This window comes from Pseudonaja textilis, chromosome Z, assembly GCF_049901715.1.
Source record: "Pseudonaja textilis isolate UNSWEBS1 chromosome Z, rPseTex1.2, whole genome shotgun sequence".
Taxonomy (NCBI): Eukaryota; Metazoa; Chordata; class Lepidosauria; order Squamata; family Elapidae; genus Pseudonaja; species Pseudonaja textilis.
In genome coordinates this window covers 127,290,449-127,309,273 of record NC_142008.1, presented here as the reverse complement: position 1 = coordinate 127,309,273, position 18,825 = coordinate 127,290,449, and the positions used below count along the sequence as shown (strand labels likewise).

At 45.3% G+C, this 18,825-nt stretch overlaps 2 protein-coding genes across 2 annotated transcripts in view; both read right to left on the bottom strand.

Moving 5' to 3' along the window:
* Positions 1–6,817, bottom strand: part of HAUS4 (HAUS augmin like complex subunit 4) — a 28,692-nt gene extending 21,875 nt beyond the window's left edge. Inside the window, exon 1 of the mRNA XM_087915477.1 lies at positions 6,764–6,817. The gene's annotated coding sequence lies outside the window, so the exon portion shown is untranslated. The remainder of the gene's footprint in view (positions 1–6,763) is intronic.
* Positions 1,528–17,689, bottom strand: CZH14orf93 (chromosome Z C14orf93 homolog). Its single transcript, XM_026719543.2, is given in 9 exon segments — positions 1,528–1,911; positions 1,914–2,028; positions 6,764–6,876; positions 7,540–7,643; positions 8,786–8,847; positions 9,681–9,747; positions 9,749–9,939; positions 11,138–11,735; positions 17,584–17,689. Coding segments are annotated over 8 exon segments (1,431 nt in total). The 5' UTR covers positions 11,645–11,735; positions 17,584–17,689; the 3' UTR covers positions 1,528–1,639.
* Positions 17,690–18,825: the final 1,136 nt, after the last annotated feature.

Genomic DNA, 18,825 nt, shown 5'->3' with positions numbered 1-18,825 from the left:
GTGACCAGGGAGAGGCGGAGTGATGTCACCCCGCAACCAGAGGGGACCTTGATTGGACCGTGTGACTGACTGACTGGGAAATGAGAGAAACTTTTACTTTTAATTAGATGAAAACCATGGGAATGTTCAGACTCGGTTTTCACCAGCTTATGCCAATATGGTATGTCCCATAAACCAATTCTTGGAGGAACCTTGTCTCGGAGGTCTGATTATTATGAATGTAATACTCGGGACCCCGACACCTTTATTACGTCCGCTGTTAAGTGAAGCACTGCAGTGGTTAAGTGAGAATCACTTGGTTGTTAAATCCAGCTTTCCCCGCAACTTTGCTTGTCGGAAGGTTGCAAATGGGGATCGTAACTCCAGGGACACCGCGACTGTCATAAATGCGAGTCTGTTGTCAAGCCTATGAATGTACATCACGTGACCATGGGGTTACTGCAATCGTCATAAGTGTGAACAGTGTTCCCAAATCCCTTTTTTCAGGGCTGTTTGAACGGTCACTAAATGACCATACAGAAAGTCCTTAACAACAGTCCATTTATTTTCAACGTCATGGACTTATGACCATTTTTCACACTTAACAACCCGGACGTTTGGCGACAGACTCACATTTACAACGGTCGCAGTGTCCCAAGGTCACACGATCCCCTTTTGTGATCTCCTTATAAGCAGTGGGAAAGCTGGATTCACTTAACAACCGGGCGACTAATTCAACAACTGCAGTGATTCACTTAGGGGCAAGAAAGGTGGTCAAATTGGCCAAAAAGTTCCTTCAAACAGAAATTTGGGGGGCTCGATTGTTGTCGTAAGTCGAGGACTGCCTGTAATAGTGGGATCCACTGGATCTCTTCTGCTCCATAATTGTCATTCTAAAGGGAAGATTCCTCCTTTCAGGTCCATCCTTCTCTTCTTGCTTAATCCAGAACGTGCCACTGGTTTCCTTCCTCAGCTCAAATTCAGACAACCAGAAAAACCTTATCCTCGACTTACAACCACAAATGACCCCCAAATTTCTGTCACTAAGCGAGACCTTTATTAAACAATTCCTGTCCCACGTTTCGATCTTTCTTCTCGTAGTCGCCAAGCAAATCACTGCATTGGATAAGCTAGTCACCCGGTTGATAAGTGAATCGGGCTTCCCCCAGATTTGGCCCACCAGAAGGTCACAAAAGGAAATCACGTGACCTACAACGACACCACAAAAACGATTTTAAGTCCGAACCGTTTGCTAAGCTTTTGAATTTTGCAGAGATGCTGCAAAGGTCATAACTAAAAAATGGCTATTGTGAGGAGAAAAAAAATCACTTTTTTCAAGGCCATTGTAACTTCAAACGTCGCTGAGACCACTCAGAGAGCCCTCGACTTAACAACAGTTCATTTAGTGACCATAGTTACAATGTCACTTTAAAAAAAGTGGCTTACGACTGTTTTCCCACTTAACAATGCTTGTAAGTAACTCCACGGTCAGGTGATCAGTTTGGAGGCAAGTCAGTTTTTTCAGGCCTTCAACTTCGAAAGGTTGCTAAATGAACCGTTGTAAATCGAGGATGAACTGTGAGCAACCCGGTCCCCCTCCCCCCACCCCTTCCTGGTGGTTTTAGTCAGCCGGCCATCGTGGAAAGGAGCCGAGGGTCCTCTACTGGTCCTTTTCTACTTTGATCTCCACAAAGGAGTTGAGCTCGGAGCCGAAAGCTTTGTGGCATGGGGTGCCCATTTTGGGGTCTTCCTCTTGGAAGTGGGGGTTATACAGCTGTGGGGGCAGAAGCTGGACTTCGGCAGAGGGCAGGCGCTCGGAGGGCGGCCCGTAGACCCGGTTGGCTTTGGTGCCATGCTTGGAGTTGGCATCCAGACGGTAGCACAGCTGGCTGAGCGACATCGCACGGAAGCGAGGCGATCGCGCTATCCACACCCGGCTTCGTGGGTGCTGTCTTCCTCGTCCGACATCAGCTCTTCGGTGACCCCTCGCCACAGACGCTGCTCATCTGAGCCCAACAACCGGGCCACCCCCGAACGGTTGGCGAAAAGCTTGAAAAGGGAAGGATGGAGGGGAGGGGAAGAGAAGCCACTTTTATGTTAAGTGAATCTGGCTAAGACATTCGCTGCGCTTGTCAGAATGTCACAACATTTGATCCCACGACCCCAGGACACTGAGGTCCACTTGCCAAGCGTCCGAATTTTGATCACCTCACAACTCCAACTCCCAGAATTCCTCAGGCAGCAGGGAATTCTGGGAGTTGAACTCCACAAGCCACAATTTTGATCGGCCCCTGGTGCAATACGACACAACAGTATTCCCCTTTCCTGACATCGCTAAGGGAAACATCCTGCAACAATCGTAAGTGTGAAAAATGGCCATCTCTTTTTTTCAGCGGCGGCGTAACTTTGAACAGTTGCCAAATGAACTGTTATAAGTCAAGGACTACCTGTACATAGGAGCAAATTGGGAGGCGAGCTGCTGCTTGGGAAAATAATATTTTTGTGGGGGTTTGTTTTAAGAAGCCAGAAGCTTCTCACCCATCATCTTAGGCACATTAATTCAAGGGGGTAGAGAGGAAATTAAATTTATTTCTTGGAGACGTCCATTCATGACTTAAGGAGATGATAACTATAAAAAAAAATATCCCGGGGACATTTTCTTATTAAAGACCTTGCTTGTTTAAGCAAAGGATAAAACTTAAATCATGTCTAGTCTTGTAAAAGGTTCATTTCGGAATTTTTATGCTCTTTTTTTTCCTAGTGAAGTATTATAAGCCTACTGTTGCTTTCTAGCCCTGAATTGGATGATTAAGAGGCGGCTGAATTATTCTTTTTACAAAACTATCCTATTCTGAGGGTTGAGCGGTGTGGTGGCCTAGAGATAGAGTTCTCGCCTCACAATCCGGAGTCTGTGAGTTTGATCCTAGGTAGAGACAGATATCTCTCTCTCTCTCGGGGCACATTGAGAATACATCTGTTGGGGGGGAAAAACTCTGCATTGGCAACAGGAAGGGCATCCGGCCAGTAAACACGCAGCTCCATTCAGTTGCCCAGACTCCTCCCTGCAAGGGATTATGGGGAGGGCGATCCTATTCTGAGGGTTAAACGAATTACTGGGGCGGGGGAATCTGAAATCGGCAAGAAGACTCTACTGAATTAGGTTTGTTTACCCCTAAATAAACCAGGATGAAAATACTGTAATACTTTCTCCCGTGCGTCCCTAGGAAGAGGAGACAGAAAAGGCCATCAATACAGAGATATCACAATCTGTGTGACACTGCTGTGATTTTCTTTTGACTCCTCAGCTTGTTGTTGTTGTGTTTACATGGAAGCACAGATAACAGCTATGACCTGGATAACAATTATTTGTTATCCAGTAATTATAGAAGATCCGTTGGAGTAAGAAGGAACGATCACTACTAGCTCAAAATCCCATTATTGTCAGTAGTCTCTCGGCCGTGTTTCTCAAGCTTGGCTACTTTATATCACATGGACTCCAACTCCCAGAATTCCTTAGGCAGCAGGGAATTCTGGGAGTTGAAGTCCACAAGCCTTAAAGTTGCCATGCTGGGAGACACCCCTCCACTTCCTGGTCTCATTTTATTGCACCATTTTGATAAGCCCGTGGTGCAATACGATACAACGCTATTCCCCTTTATTGACATTGCTAAGGGACGCATTTGTTAAGTGAGTTTGGACTGGTTTTACGACTTCTTCTTGCCACAGTGGTTAAGTGAATCACTGCCTTTGTTAAAGTTAGTCACACAGTCGTTAAGTTAATCTTTGCTTTGTCAGAAGGTTGCAAAAAGGAGACCGTTTGACTCCCAGGACACTGCGACCATCATAAATATGAACCCATTGAGAAACATCTGAATTTTGATTATATGATAGGATATTGCAACGGTCACATGTGTGAAAAAATGGGCATAATGTCACTTTTTTCGGTGCCTTTGCAACTTTGAATGGTCGCTAAATGAACTATTGTAAGTTGAGGAGAACTTGCATGTTCCACGCTGCGATTAATTGCAAAGTGGAGGGATTACAACTTAAATCTAAATTAAATCCAGTAAGGTTTAATATCTCACTTAATGTTGATAGACTGCCAGCCTCAATTGTATATCAGCCCAGGAAGATAATGGAACTGACACTTCGGTAAATACAATTAAAGGGAGGTCGTAAAAAACAGAAGTTTGCATTTTAAAATAAATAAGGCTAAGGCTGGAATTGACAAAAAGCCCAACGTTTTATGGAGTCTAGAAGGAGAAGTTCCCTATATCAATGAAGAAGCTTGAGATGAGCTTGCGTTTAAATTTTGAAATATTTTATATTTGCCTTCTGAATAATTCATATTTTCCTATGAAACGGAGAGGGCTGCATTTGTAGCTATCGGGTCTGAACCTCAGCCTTCTGGGCTAAGCCCCTATTACAGGAAGTCATCAATGTACGACCACAAGGGAGGCCAACATTTCTGTTGTGAACGGAAACAAGGGAATTTTGAGCTATTTCTCATCACCGTTGCTAAGTGGATCACAGCCGTTGATAAAATTAGTAACATGGTTCTTAAATTGCTTGTCAGAAAGTTGTAAAACAGGAATCACGTGACTCCGAGATAAACTGTCATAAATATGAATCAATTGCCAGGCATCTAAATTGTCATCACGGGATCGTGGGGGACACTGCAATGGTTGTGTGAAAAATGGTCAAAAGTCACTTTTTTCGGTGCCGTTGTAACTTTGAACGGTCACTAAACTGTTATAAATCAAGGACCACCTGTATTCTATCACCTGTGAGGGGGAAAATAGCCTTTTCTCTATAGATTTCAGTGGAATATTGGTAATTTCTTCTTCCATACTGGGGCCAGCTTCAACTTTTTTGTTAACAGACATCCTGAAATAAAATCGATGGAAGTCTGTATTGGCTTTTAAAACGTGACCAAAAAAAAAAACCTTGAGTAATAAATGGAATAGTTATTGGCTTATTGGGTCACCTGTAACCAAATAACAAAATGATAATAGAATAACAGAACAATAGAATAAAAATAATAGAATAATAGTTGGAGGGACCTTGAAGGTATTCTAATCCAACCCCCTACTCAAACAGAATACCTTACACAAATTGTCCTGCAATGTCTTCTTAAAAACCTCCAGTGATGGAAAATCCACAACTACTGAATTAACCACCGATTAATTCTTTCATGAAATTTCTCCTAAGTTCCAGGTTGCTTCTCTCCTTGATTAATTTCCATTTGTTGCTTCTTCTTTTGCCTTCTTCTCCTCTCCTTCTCCTGGAGAACAGGTTCAACCCCTCTTCTTTGGGGGCAGCCCCTCAGATATTGGAAGACTAGCTAGATATCCGTGCTTCATGATGAAACTTTGTGATCGGGCTATGCGGGAGAAATTCAGTTCACATTCTGTTGGCTCACTGGTGGTCAGTGATTGAAACACATAAAGGTTTCCTTTCCTTTCCTTTCCTTTCCTATCCCTTTCCCTTCCTTCTCTTTTCCATTCCTTTCCATCTATCCATCATGTATCTATCTGTCTGTCTGTCTGTCTATCTATCTATCTATCTATCTATCTACCTATCTATCTCTCTATCTACCTAATCTATTTAATCTATATCTATCTATCTGTCTGTCTGTCTGTCTATCTATCTATCTATCTCTGTCTATCTGTCTGTCTGTCTACCTACCTACCTACCTAATCTATTTAATCTATATCTATCTATCTATCTATCTATCTATCTATCTATCTATCTATCTATCTATCTATCTATCTATCTATCTATCTATCTATCTATCTATCTATCTATCTATCTATCTATGTCTGTCTGTCTGTCTGTCTGTCTATCTATCTATCTATCTATCTATCTATCTATCTATCTATCTATCATCTCTCTCTCTCTCTCTCTCTCTCTCTATCTATCTATCTATCTGTCTATCTATCCCTGCATATCTATCTATTTATCTATATCTATCTATCTATCTATCTATCTGTCTGTCTGTCTGTCTGTCTGTCTCTATCTATCTCTGTCTATCTGTGTCTACCTACCTACCTACCTACCTACCTAATCTATATCTATCTATCTATCTATCTATCTATCTATCTATCTATCTATCTATCTATCTACCTACCTACCTACCTACCTACCTATCTATCCAGCAAAAGTGTTATAAAATACAATCCTCCAACTGTTGTCCCAAAGGGGCTTTTTTTCAGGAGATAACTGGACTTTCTGATTTTTCTTTGAAGATGTTTTGCTTCTCATCCAAGGAGCTTCTTCAGCTCTGACTGGATGGTGGATAATAAAAATACTAATACCTTTGATGCCAAAGTAGCTTCCTGGTTGTAAGTGTAGTTTGCATCCTTTTAGAGGGTTGTTGAGGCAACTTGGAGGTTTGTCTGTGTCCTTAGGACACCTAAGTGGTGCAAATGGCCATGGACTTAGTGGAATGTGAGTGACTGAATGTGAGGCAACTGGCAGTTGGAGCAGAATTCTTTTGAGGTGGGGAGCGGGAGTAGAACTCCTTAGCATCAGAGTGTGTTAATGACTATATTAAGAAATACTAATGCTCTGATGGCCATTTCAAAAAATCCTTTCTTAGGGAACCCCTAGAAGCCAAGAGGAACATACGTGCCAAATTTTGTGTAGGCTTTACGCTTCTGGAGATTTTGTGATGATGCATGAGTGGTATTTCACTTTTATACATATATAAATTGCTATGTTTCCCCCCGCACACCCCATTCCAAGACATATCCAAAACATGTGGAATTACTAATTGCCTTACCCGATACCGCCTGCTTCGTAATTTCTTCTCCTCTTTCTCCTTAAGCCCTTTGAAGGGATTGAGAGAGTTCCGATATTCGCGTCGCTTAGTCAGAAAGTAGGCCACGCAAGCACCTAAAAGGAGAAAATGTTGTCTGGGCACAAGTGTGCAGAAATCAGCAATCCAGAATGCAGAATTAGGGTCTAGAATAGCCGGCGGCTGCTATAAACGCGTCTCTGCGTACACAATTCAACCTTTCAAATATCATCCATCAGTTGCAGACTAAACGCCAGCAGCTATTGCTAAAGCCAAAGAAAATTTTCTGTTTAGCGAAGCAGAAAGAAGTCATTTTTTTTTCCCAGTGAGGCAGGGGAATGCAGGCAGTCCTCGATGTACGACCATGATTCCAGACCCAAATTTCCACTGCTAAGTGAGCAATGTGTTCAGGGAAGTTTTGCTTTGTTTTGTGCCACAGTTGTTAAGTGACTCATTGCCGTCATTAAGCGAATCCGGCTTAACCTTGACGTGGCTTGCCGGAAGATCACAAAAGAGGACCACCTGACTCCGGGACTCTGTAACCGTCATAAAGCGGAATCCATTGTCTAAATTTTCATTGTGTGACCATTGGGGATAGTGCAACTATGTGAAAAATGGTCTAAGTCACCTTTTCCAGTGCCATTGTAACTCCCAATGGTCACTAAATGAAGCATTGTAAGATGAGGAGTAACTGTACATTCTAGCACTGAAACCCAGAAACCGAACGGGTGCAAAATAAAAAAAAAATTACCTCAGCTCACCTTTTAGTTCCTTATCCGTATAATTATGGTGATTGGAGACTAATTCGTGTTTCAGTTTTTCCAGCAAAAACTTGACTACCGAAATATTCCAAGATGATTTAATGCTGTAAAAGAGGAGAGAGAGTAAAATATTCAGATTATGAATGAAGAACTTCAAAAACAGTACTAAAATTTAACATAAATTCATCACCATCATCTTTTAATGACTCCATAATCCCTTGCGGGGTGGAGTCATTTTGGGTTCAGTTATGGTCAATTCGCAGACTAGCTGTGCAGTTTTTAAATTTTTCACTTGGAAGGACTGCTCTCCGTTGATAAAATGCTTTTTTGCACATAATTTATAAATCAGACTCCGCTGATAACAACGGATTATGGGATCCACTTTCTTACGCAAGCAAGCAGGTAAATAAATTGAAGGAAAATCTTTGCTGGGTTTGGGCATTAAACAACAATGAAACACCCGTTGTGACCCACAGCCTGCACAAATTATACGAAACACCACACCATCTGTTATTGCCTTGTTACAAAGCTCAGCCCATCATGTCCATATGGTTATCCTTCTCTGACAGGAAAGTAAGATCCCGAGACAATAAAAGATATACAGGTAGTCCTCGACTTATGACCACAACTGAGCCCAAAATTTCCATCAGTAAGTGAGAGTTATGAGTTTAGCCGCATTTTATAATTTCTCCTGCCAGTCACTAAGTGAATCGCATAAGTTGTTAAGCGGCTAACACAGTCATTAAGTGAATCCGGCTTGTCCATTGACTTTGGTTGTCACAAGGTAACAAAAGGGGATCACATGACCCCAGGACACTGTGACTGTCATAAATGTGAACTAGTTGCCATGTGGCTGAATTTTGATACGTGCCCATGGGGATGCTGCAACGGTTGTGTTAAAAATGGTCCTGTCCCTTTTTTCAGTGCCGTCGTAACTTCAAATGGTCATTAAATGAATGTTTCTAAGTCGAGGACTACCTGTAGCAACAGCAATATAGCATTTATATATCGCTTCACTGTGCTTTTACAGCCCTCTCTAAGCAGTTTATAGAGTCAGCATTTTGCCCCCAACAATCTGGGTCCTCATTTTACTGACCTTGGAAGGACAGAAGGCTGAGTCAACTTCAAGCTGGTCAGGATCGAACTGCTAGCAGCAGGCAGAGTCAGCCTGCAATACCGCATTCTAACCACTTGCGCCACCACGACTCTTTCTATATGTAATTAGCAAAGCCTGATTTTTCCTCACCTTTCTGCGCCGTCAAACCGTTTTTCATTGGTGATGTGGTTGTGAACATTGTGGACCAATTTCTACCAAGGGAAAGAGAGAAGAATGTGAGGATTGGCTGAACTATTGTGTATCCCCCCAAATAAGCCCTAGCCTTATTTTTTAGGGGTGGGCCTAATATAAGCTCTACCTCAAAAATTAGCACAAGAGGCAGCGAGTGTATGGGGTCCAATGGGGTCTTCCAGCAGTAGCAGCAGCCCCCCAGCCCCTTGGCACAACACAGGTAAGTACGAGCATGAAAGCAGAGGTGGAGGGAGACAGGTGATCCGGACATGTTGTGCAGCTGCCTGGCTCAAATGGTAGCTTCGCGCGGCATCACCGACAGCAGGTAGAGGCAGAGACATGGGTTGGAGACATGTGAGCCCGACATCCCATGTGAGCACATGCCCCGGCAAGGCCACAGGCAAGTCAAGAGATGGTGGGACAGAGTGGGTGGTGCGTTGGGATCGCCTGCCTCCGCCTGACTCCACCGCGCACTTTTCGCCCAGAAAGAGTCTGCTCACAAATGGGGCGCTTTGAAACAGAGAGATTAGCGCATTTGCAAGCAGACGAAGCTTCCAGTATTCCGTCATTTCTCTGTCCGGACGAAAAGTGCATGTTCTCTGGGAATCCCTGTAAGCCGTTACGGCCGCGAGCAAGCAGATGGTAGGAGGGAGCAGACAGGCAGCTACCAAATAAGACATCTCTGAAAATAAGACCTAATGGGTCTTTTGGTCCCCCCAAAATATATATAAGACCTGGTCTTATTTTCGGCGAAACATGGTATTGAAAAACACTATTCAGACAAGCTTTTTGGGTCTGAACGGCGGGTCCCTTGTGGGTCACATGCTCAACCCAAGGAAGGGAATCAACTCACAGATAAGACCAGATCCCTTTTGCGCCTGGCATTTTTCTGCCCAAGGTTTCTGCTCCTGCAAGGAGACCGCGAAGCCTACACAGAAATGGGGTTCAACGTTCGTGGGGTCCTCGTGAGTCGTGCTGCTGGGGGACCCCTCCGGGCAGGAAAGAGGCTCCTCCAGAGGTTGGAAAGGTGGCTGATGGGCCATCTGTGGGGCAGGAGGAGGGACATAGACCAGCGGCATTGGGGCATCTCCTGCAGGACATTCCTCGGCTACCTGGCGGGAGAGGAAGAATTATATACGTCCTTTGCTGGAAGCCCTCAACTTATGACCACAACGGAGTCCCAAATTTTCATTGCTAAGCAAGACAGTTGATAGATGAATACAGGTAGTCCTTGACGTACGACCACAATTGAGGCCAAGATTACTGCTGTTAAAGGAGACATGTTTTAAGTGAGTTTTGCCCTGTTTTATGACCTTTCCTGCCGTTGTTGTGAAGTGAATCACGGCAGTTAATAAGTTAGTAACCCGGTTGTTAACTGAATCTGGCTTCCTTGTTTTTCTTGTCAGAAGATCGTAAAAGGGAATCACATGACCCTGAGACACAGGAGTGGTCGTAAGTATGAACAAGTTGGCATTTGAATTTTGATGCTGTGTTATGTGAAAAATAGTCCTAAGTGTCATTGTCAATTTGAATTGTCAATAAATGAACTGTTTTAAGTCGAGGACTAGCTGTATAATACTCGGCAACCGGCGTGTCTTATGTTTATGACATCTGTAGAATCCCAGTCATTTGTGATTCTCTTTGGCGACCAACCCAGATGTCTTCCGACAGGTAAAATCAGTGTGTGTGTGTGGGGGGGGGGGAGAGCAGGGATCGCCTAACAACGTTATTCACTTCACAACTGCAGCAATTCACTTAACAACTGTGAAAAGTGAAGGTTGTAAAATTGGACGCAACTCACTTAACAACTGCCTCGCTGAGCAGTAGAAATTGCGGTCGTACATTGAGGACTATAAATGCCATCTACAACGCTCTGAGCACGCATTTACAAAGCAAAGCCTTTCCTGATTGCTCAGGAAAAAAAATCATACCAGGCCCAAATGAACACCAGAGGCTTGGGGGCATTTCTCCTCATCCCGCTGGATTTTCCACACTCCTCCGCTGTCAAACCCCCACCCCACCTTGACCCAAATTCTTCATTTGCCCCGAACAGCACCAAACCCAGTTCCAGCTCGGCTTGGGATGGCGTTGCCAACCATGCCGCTCTTTTCGACTCTCGTTGAAGCCTCTCTGGTGCCTGATTTGGTGTGACTCCCGGACTGTCACTCTTTGGAGAGCCAGTTTGCAGGAAGCATGAGAAAAGCCATCAACTATTCATGATGCCATCTGTGCCCGACCGGAGGGACGGGGCTACGGCATGGATTTTTATGGGGTGAGAGAGACAGAGCCCCACGATTTTAGGCTACGTACTCCGCCAAGGCCCGGCACGGGCGAGAAGGCCAAGGGTTCGGGCCGCCCCACTGCTGCCGACGCAGCACCCAGCTGCTTCAATTCTTCGATGACCACCTGGACACCATTCCCAAATTCTTCGGCCTCCAATTCCTCCTCGTTTTCGGGCTCCTCAGGGACCCGCAAGGGGCTGGCTTTGAGGGCCACAAGGGGCCCCCGGCGCAAGGCTGCCACGTCTTCCTCAAGACGTCTCAGGGCTTCATTATTGGCCCTCGCCAAGCTCAGCGCCAGTTCGGCTAAGCTGACCGTCTTTTCAACCCGCTGGTAGATAATGTGGAGCAGCTCTTCCGAGGACTGGACTGACAGCCCCGTGCCTGTGATGGTGATGGGGGTGCAAGGAGAGGACGATGGGGCCTGTGGTGGTGGGGCCATGACAGGAGCCCCCGGCTCTTGCTTGCAAGTGCAACAGCAGCATTTGGCTTCATTAGGGTGGGGTGGGGAGAACAAGATAGTGGCGCTGAACGACATCAAGACTGGGATTTCAGAGGCAGTAGAAGGTAAGATGACCCTGATGCGGAGTGGAAAGCCTCAGGATGCTGCTCTCCCTGTAGACACCAAGCTACCAAAGGAACGAATCAAGGTAAATAAAGCAGCCGAATGAGCATGGCAAGGCCACAAGCGGTTTTGGAACATCGCAGAGATTTCAAATCAGGCACTCTTAACCAATTTCTGCCATCCAGGCAGACACAAAAAACAGGCCGAAGGAAGCAAAAGAGAACTAGCTTGGTTTAATGGTGAAGGCATCCCAGGAGGCCGGGAGTTCTAGTTCTGCTTTAAGGATGAAAGCCGTCTGGGTGACTTTGGGCCAATCCCCAGGAGGCTAGGAGTTCTACTCCTGCCTTAGGCATGAAAGCTGGCTCGGCGACTTTGGTTCAATCACCAAGAGACTGGGAGTTCTAGTCTTGTATTAATCATAGAAAGTCACTGGGTGACTTTGAGCCAATCACCAGGAGATGTTGAGTTCTAGTCCTGCCTTTGACACACAAGCTGGCTGGGTGTGCCAAAAATCAGGAGGCTGTGAGTTCTAGTGTCACCTTAGTCATAATTAGCAGGGTGACTTTGAGCTAATCACCAGGAGAGGGTGAGTTCTAGTTCCGCCTTAGATACGAAAGCTGGATGAGTGTGCCAAAAGCCAGGAGACTGTGAGTTCTATTGTCACCTTAATCATAATTGACTGGGTGGCTTTGGGCCACCCCCTTTCTCGCATCCCAGCCCACCTCACAGGGTTGTTGTTGTAGGGAAAAATTGGAGAAAGATCCATCAGATATGTTTCACCGCCTTGAGCTACTTGTAAAAATAATAAAATACTAAAAAATCGGCCTATAATAAACATTAACAAAGTGGCTGAAGCCACTTCCAGCTTAAAACTCGATTCAGTGGCGCTTCAAAGCCGAAAACACTCCAGAATCCTTCAGATCTCTTGCTTTGTCGTTTCATCTGAATTGTAGTGTCTTCTTGGCTCTTACTCCACAGCATCGGAAATTCTATTAACTCACTGCTGACCTCTTGTAAATTTTATTCATGGCCTCCTGAGTGTCTTGTCAATGGACTCTCGCAATTAACTCAGTGCCGAGAGAGGGAGACAGCGGGGGAACTACCGTACAATGGGATTTTCAAAAACAAGTATTTTCACCAGTGGCGGGATTCAAATTTTTTTACCACCAGTTCTGTGGACGTAGCTTGGTGGGCGCACTTTGCACACATGCAGAGGGTTTGCTACTGGCCTGCTCCTGCACTCTCCCTCTGTGTTAAACAGCTGACGCACGGCAATTCACTGTGCTGCCTGAAGCAGCTGAGCTTGAAAACCAGGAAATAAATGTCAGAATAGAGGCGGGGCAAGTGGGCGGGCCCAGCAGCTGATCGTTGGAGCGAACCGGTTCGCTCATAGATGATCCTCGGAGCTACTGGTTCAACCGAACTGGGCCGAACTGGTAGAATACCACCCGATTTTCACAGTTAACAGGATATTTGGCAGCTTCCGGGATTGTTCGAAACTTATCAGAAAGCCCGGATTAAGTTTTGAATAAATCTCTGCCATATTGGTACATTTCAGGTAATCCTCAACTAACAAATATCCATTTAGTGACCATTCGAAGTTACTATAGCACTGGAAAAAAAAGTGACTTACGACCATTTCACATTTAATGACTGCTGGTCATGTGATCAAAATTCAAGCGCTTGGCAACCAGCTCGTATTTATGACGGTTGCAGCATCCCAGGGCCACACGATCCCCTTTTGCAACGTTCTGACCAGCAGTCAATGCAGAAAGCCAGATTCACTTAATAACTATGTTCCTCACTTAACAACAGTGGCAAGAAAGGTTGTAAAATGGGGCAAAAGTCATTTAACAATGGTCTTGCTCAGCAATAGAAATGTAGGGGTTCCATAGTGGTCATAAGTCAAGGACTACTTGGATTCTGAATAAATCTGGCTGTCCCAGCTCGATATTAGCAAAATTATGGGCATTGTAGTTCAAATATAATACAGGCTGTCCTCGACATACCACCACAATGGAGCCCAAAATGTTATGTTGCAAAGTGAGAAATTTGTTAAGTGAGTTCTGCAACCTTTCTTGCCACAGTTGTTAAGAGAATCATTGCAGTTCTTAAATTGGTAATCCAGTTGTTAAGTGAATCTGGTTTCTCCATTGACTTTGCTTCTCGGGTCACAAAAGGAGATCACGTGACCCTGGGACACTGCAACCGTCATACGTGTGAGTCAGTTGTCAAGCCTCCGAATGTAAATCATGTGAGCATGGGGAATGCTGCAACGGTCATCAGCATGAAAAATGGCCCTAAGTCATTTTTTTCCATTTTTCACCAGTCACTAAGCGAAGTGTTATAATCCGAGGGCTACCTGTACCGTTGGGACATCCTAGAGACTAGTTTTGATTTACGACCACAACTGAGGCCAAAATTTTGTGACATTTCGCACCAGTTGCTAAGGGTGAAAAACAGTCGTAAGTCAAGATTTTTCAGTGCCAGTGGTCGCTAAATGAATGGTTGTAAATTGAGGACTGCCTTTAATGTGCCTTCAGGATCACTCTGATCCTTATCTCTCTTTCTTTCTCCCCTTTCTCTCCCCTCCTTCTCTTTCTCTTACTCCCGTCTTTCTCTCTTTCCCTCTCCTTTCTTTCTCTCTCCCCTCCTCCCCTCTCCTCTTTCTCCACTTTTTCTCCCTTTTTCTCTTTTCACCTTTTTTGTCTTTTTCTTTCCTCTCTTTTTCTCCCCTCTCTTTTTCTTTCTCACTTCCCCCTCAGGAAAGATGGCTCTAAAAAAAACCCTGAACAGCTTCTGGATGCACAAGAGGTCATGAAAATGCTAGGTCCATCGTGTGTGGGGGTGGGGGGGTGGGGGGATTGGGGTTCAAATACACAGACGGCTTTATCCAAATCAGATTAGGAGATCTTGGAGGTCATCTAGTCTAACCCACCCAAGCAGGAGACTTTCTGATAAGAAGGCAGACTCTTCTTGAAACCTTCCCGTGATGAAAGTCTTCCAAAAAAACCCAACCACCCCAAAATGTCCGGTTGTCTCCTGAAAAAGCACCTTGGGGACAACCGTGATTTTGGATGACTGAGAATCTCTCCAGACTTCCAGCGATGAAGCTTCCCACAGCTTCTAAAGGCAATCTGTGCCGTCCGTTTAGCGTTCGCACTGTCAGGGGGGAAAAAAAAAAATCCGGGTCGACCTGTTCACACAACGCGCGCTCGACCCGTGTCCCGACTTCGAAGGCTGGCAAATGGAACACCACGGCGCAGAACGTTCCATCCCGCATGAACAGCACAGCGAGAAGCGCGCGCGTGCCAGCCGGCCAGCCGCCGTGTACACAAAGCCAAGGGCTCCGTGCTTCTCCGCCCCTTTTGCTTTCCCATTGGCCGGCGCGGAAGAACCGGACGCGTCTGATTGGCTCCGAGCCCTGGCGCCTTGCTCCCGGAGACGAGAAAGGGGAGTGGGGGGGCGGGGGAGGAAGAAGGGGCCCGCTTACGGGAGGTTCTCGAGGCTGGATGCATTTTATTTTTAAAGCCGCCTCTGCAATCCAGAGCTTCGACTTCTCTCTGCTGCTTTGAGCCGCCCAGACAGAAGGTTCCAAGCAAAGCGATGAGTTTAAGGCTCAGATGCCTTTCCAAGTCTCCCCGCCCCGCCCCGCCTTTTTCCTGCTTGAGAAGGGGTTGGACTAGAAGACCTCCAAGATCCCTTCCAGTTCTCTTCTGTTCTGTTCTTTTTAATCTATTCTATTATTTCGATTCTATTTTATATTATCTTCTGTTATTCTATTATTTCTATTCTGTTCTATTTTATTCAATTATTTCTATTCTATTTTATTCTGTATTCTGTACTGTATTCTATTCTTTATTCTATTCTGTATTCTATTCCAAAGTATCAGAAATAAATCAGACCAGCGTCCTTGCAACATTTCCCCAAATGGCCCAAAAAAAAAAAAAAGCTATCATGATCCTTGGTTGTATAAACCGAAGCATAGAATAAAAATAACGAGAAGTATTAGTATCGCTTAGTAAGGCTGCACCTTACAATCCAGTTTTCGTCACTGCATTACAAGGAAGATATTTTGGGGAAAAATGCAAAGAAGAGCAATTATGAGGATTAAACGCCTGGAGACAGAAACATACAACAAACGTTTGCAGGAATTGGGTTGGGCTAGTCTAGAGAAAAGAGGACCTCCCAAGTTCCCTTCTGTTCATTTTTTTCGTTTTTTGCAATCTACCTCAGTGGGTCTTTCCAATCTCTGCAGAGTCCCCGAGGGATACCTATACGTCAAGCAAAGCGTTCAAGCACCTGCAAACTCAATTCACTTATTTTGGGTTTCTGGCTCCAGGCCTGCAATCAGCCCGTTCCCCTCCCCCCCCTTTTTTTCAAACAGAAATCCTGCTGCACAAAATCATACAGACCCTCCTGTCAATCCCTGCACATCACTCAGGCGCCGCTTCCTACGGCTAAAGATTGCCATTCCCCTACAGGTTACCTCCACTTAAAAACATCTTTATTTATTTTTTTTAACGGCAGTGGAAACCAAGCCCAGACCAGCTCCGTTAACCAGGCTTCTGGATTTTCGAGTGGCTAGAATAAGCAGCCTGAGAAAGAAACCCTGGTTTGAAACTTGGTGGCTTTGGGGCTGATAAATTGGGGATGAAAATGAGAATTATAATCTCTATAGATAAAAGCGAAATACCACTCACGCCTCATCACAAAATCTCCAGAACCGTAAAGCCTACAAATTTGACATTTGGCATGTATGTTCCTAGGTGTTCACTAAGAAAGGATTTTTCAAAATGACCATCAGAGCATTTAGAATATTTCCTATATTATTAGTATTATTAACACGCTCTGATGCTAAGGAGTTCTACTCCGCTTCCCCACCTGAAAAGAAATCTCTTCCAAATGCAAAACACAAGCAGTAGAGAGGAGTTTCAGTTTCACAGCACCAAGCGGCTTTAGTACAGAACAGTTGAGCTAAGCCACACCCAGGCTCCTTGATGTCTCCTTCTCGCTCACACAGCAAATACTGCTTCCGTTTCCAAACAGCCCTTAACTTTCTCACATACTGACAGGACGCTAGCCTGATGAATACCGATGGATGCTGGTTGGCAGAGGCACAATTTCCCACCTTATTTTCCTTCCCCCAAATTAAGTCCAGCCACATAGTTTCGTAGCGAAGCACGAGTATCCAGCTAGTATTGAATAAGCCCCCCGCATCGTCTCCCACCAACCCAAGCGAGCCGAAATAAAAACCATATGGGAGACTTCATGATGTATCGTCTAGAAAATTCCTCATTGTTTTTCTGGGCCTTATTGCCATAATCGCCTTTTCCTTCTGTTTTTCTAGCCTTTGGGAAACGTTGTCTTTGTCCCAAGGCCTGCCCGCTCCGTCCCAACGATCTCATCCCTGGGAGATCAGTTTTTCCCATTCGGAAGAATCCTTGCACACCCACAAATCTTTGCACACTCAGGAGGAAAGGTTGTGTCGGTTCCTATCTCCTGCAAAACCTCCCCCCGCCACATTTTTAAGAAACCCAACGATGCAATTCAAGTGCCGTCTATCGCGTTGAATGCTTATTTTTCTACCTGTTACCCGTTTATCGCTTCCAAATTCCCCCTTTGGTTAGCTTCCTGTTTTCTCTGTACACGTCAACCTGTCTAGCCATTTTGCAAATATTGTACCATATTTATGGGTGTACACACACACACACACACACACGTACACCATCCCTACCAAACTGTTCTCCTGCACTCATTCCGCTTCCTGGTTGTTTGTCTTATTGGCAAGGCCAAAAAAGAAGGGCAGATTGGGGCCCATTCTCCCTCCCACCATCGCCCTCCCCCCAGTTTCCCTTAATCCCATCCCCTTTTCTCGTGTGCATGCACACACATCCCTGGGCAAAGGATACGGGAAGGCTGCACAGCTCTTTGTATTCGCCTACGTGTCCATGTGTGTGCAAAAAAAAAGGGGGAGGGGAATTGTGCATCCTGCTGCCAACCGCCAAACCAGTTCTCCCCCCCATACTCTTCCCCCCCCCTTCTGCCCTGATTGGCCAGTCTCCTGCACGCACGCACACAGAGTTACACACCAGAGCTGCACACGCATTCCTAAGTAGGGCCCCAGCAGGGAACATCTAGCTGAAGTGGGCACCGCCAATTTTTATTTTCCCCTTCTCCTTGGCGCAAACATTTCACCTTTACAGATTTACAGATGAACAGAGTTGGAAGGGACCTTGTAGGTCATCTAGTCCAACCTCCCCGTCCAAGCGGGAGACCCTACACAATTTCTGACGAATGGCAGTCCAATCTCTCTTTGAAAGTCTCAAGCGATGAAGCTCCCACAACTTCCGAATTTCATGCTGGGTGCTTTTTTGATCGCTTCTCTGGCTGGCTCTAAGCAGCAGTACTGCAAGTTAATCCTCGATTTCACAACCACAAATCAAGGCCGAAATAGATGTTGCTGAGTGAGACCGTTGTTAAGTGAGTTTTGCCCCATTTTTACAACCTTTTACGAATCCCTGTCGTCGTTAAGTCAATACACAGTTGTTCGGTGAACCTGCTTCCTCATGGACTTTGTCGGAAGGTCGCGAATCACGTGCCCCGGGAGACACTGCAACCGTCGTAACTATTAGCCGGTTGCCAAGTGTCTGAGCACATGACCGTGGGAGATGCTTCAATGGCCATAAGTGAGAAAAACAGTCATAAGTCACTTTTTCAGTGCCATTTGTAACTTCGGTCACTAAATGAACAGCTGTAAGCCGAGGACTGTACAGATAGTCCTTGACTTACAACAGTTTGTTTAACAACCATTCAAAGGTAAAAACGGGACTGGAAAAAGTGACTTCTTTTTTCACACTGACTTTTCAGTATCCCGACCATGTGATCAAAATTCAGCCGTTTGGCAACAGCTTCATACTTACGACCGTTGCAGTGTCCCCAAGGTCACGCGGTCCCCCTTTGTGACCTTCCGACCAGCGAAGCCCATGGGGACGCCCGATTCACTGAACGACCAGCTTCCTAACTTATCGACGGCAGCGAAAGGTTGTAAGATGGAGGCAAAACTCACCTGATGACAAAAATCTGCCCCCCCATACCTTCATGGCCATATGTTAAGAACTACCCGTATTTGTCGAGGAGCTCTGAACCCAGGG